The sequence below is a fragment of the Trachymyrmex cornetzi genome, unplaced genomic scaffold, assembly GCF_001594075.2.
Source record: "Trachymyrmex cornetzi isolate Tcor2-1 unplaced genomic scaffold, Tcor1.1 scaffold16, whole genome shotgun sequence".
Classification (NCBI taxonomy): domain Eukaryota; kingdom Metazoa; phylum Arthropoda; class Insecta; order Hymenoptera; family Formicidae; genus Trachymyrmex; species Trachymyrmex cornetzi.
In genome coordinates this window covers 1,196,773-1,198,020 of record NW_017296201.1, presented here as the reverse complement: position 1 = coordinate 1,198,020, position 1,248 = coordinate 1,196,773, and the positions used below count along the sequence as shown (strand labels likewise).

General features: G+C 31.1%; 1 protein-coding gene across 1 annotated transcript in view; it reads left to right on the top strand.

The window, feature by feature from the left end:
- Nucleotides 1–1,002, top strand: part of lace (serine palmitoyltransferase long chain base subunit) — a 14,036-nt gene extending 13,034 nt beyond the window's left edge. The window contains exon 10 of the mRNA XM_018503649.1: nucleotides 604–1,002. Within this exon, the coding sequence (XP_018359151.1) occupies nucleotides 604–708 (105 nt within the window). The 3' untranslated portion in view covers nucleotides 709–1,002. The remainder of the gene's footprint in view (nucleotides 1–603) is intronic.
- Nucleotides 1,003–1,248: the final 246 nt, after the last annotated feature.

Genomic DNA, 1,248 nt, shown 5'->3' with positions numbered 1-1,248 from the left:
TTCATACCATAAAAATTATGTCTAAGACATTTTGTCGAAAAATGAATAGTTTCGGAAATAATTGTTTGCTTCCATACTTTTTCCCCACCCTGTATATACCTTTTTCCTGTTGTATGTATACCTTTTCTCTCAAAATTATGTGGTTTAGCACAAAAATATTATCAACCGTCAACTTTTCTTTCCTAAAGTCTGCCTGGCTTTCCAGTATCATTCCTCAATCTTTTATCTCAGTTTCTAGTCTATTCCTTAATACCTCAGCATATATCTTATATAGCACAGCAGTGATACCACTCTATAAATCGCGGGCTAATCCTGGTTGCTTCTTGCTTATATAAATAAAGTAACTTCAAAAAATCTAATGTCTTATTTTAACATTACAAGAAAATAAAAAAATAACGAATCGTTATTTTGTAAATAACGGTATAACACATTATTTTTTTTTTAAATTAGTTACGTATATCAGTAACGAATTATCTTTTATAATAAATAATGGTAACGGTAACGCGTTATTTTTAAAAGTAACCTTCCCAATCCTGACATTAATGAACCGAAAGGTTCATTATTTTAATCTGGTTCATTATTTTAAACTGTATTATATCTTAGGTATTGACACATATTGAAGAGATTGCGGACATATTAGGATTAAGATACTCAAGGAAACCTCGCACTACAACGAAAATAGAATATTCTGACAGTGAAATGGAATGACCTACCTCTTAAAATAATAAATTAGACAATTCATTTCTTTGACAAATAGAAAAAATATTAAAACAGTTGAGGGCTTTAAATATCACCAATAATTCCTCTACGATTCATCGCATCGTATGATATATTAAATGAGAAATTTATATTACAATTATTACAATAAACTAGCGCATAAATTTTTCACAAAAATAGTGTGACGATTTATATATGAATTAAGAAATAACTGGAGGATACAATTCATATGGAATAATGCAAATAAGAAAAGAAGAGATTAAAGTGCAGTGTATTAAAGAATTGTATTATATTATAAAGATTATGCGTTTCGCAGGTTTTCTCCGTGTTCAGATCCAGTCTTGGAATGCCAACGTTTCGTGAACCTTGCAGTCCACTTCATCAGAGCGAGGAGCAGCCTGATATTGATACTGAAGGTTCACGAAACGTTGGCATTCCAAGAATGGATCTGGACACGGAGAAAACCCGCGAAACGTATAATCTTTATATACATAGAAAGCACCAGTGGAAGCCTCAAGATTATCTAATTGT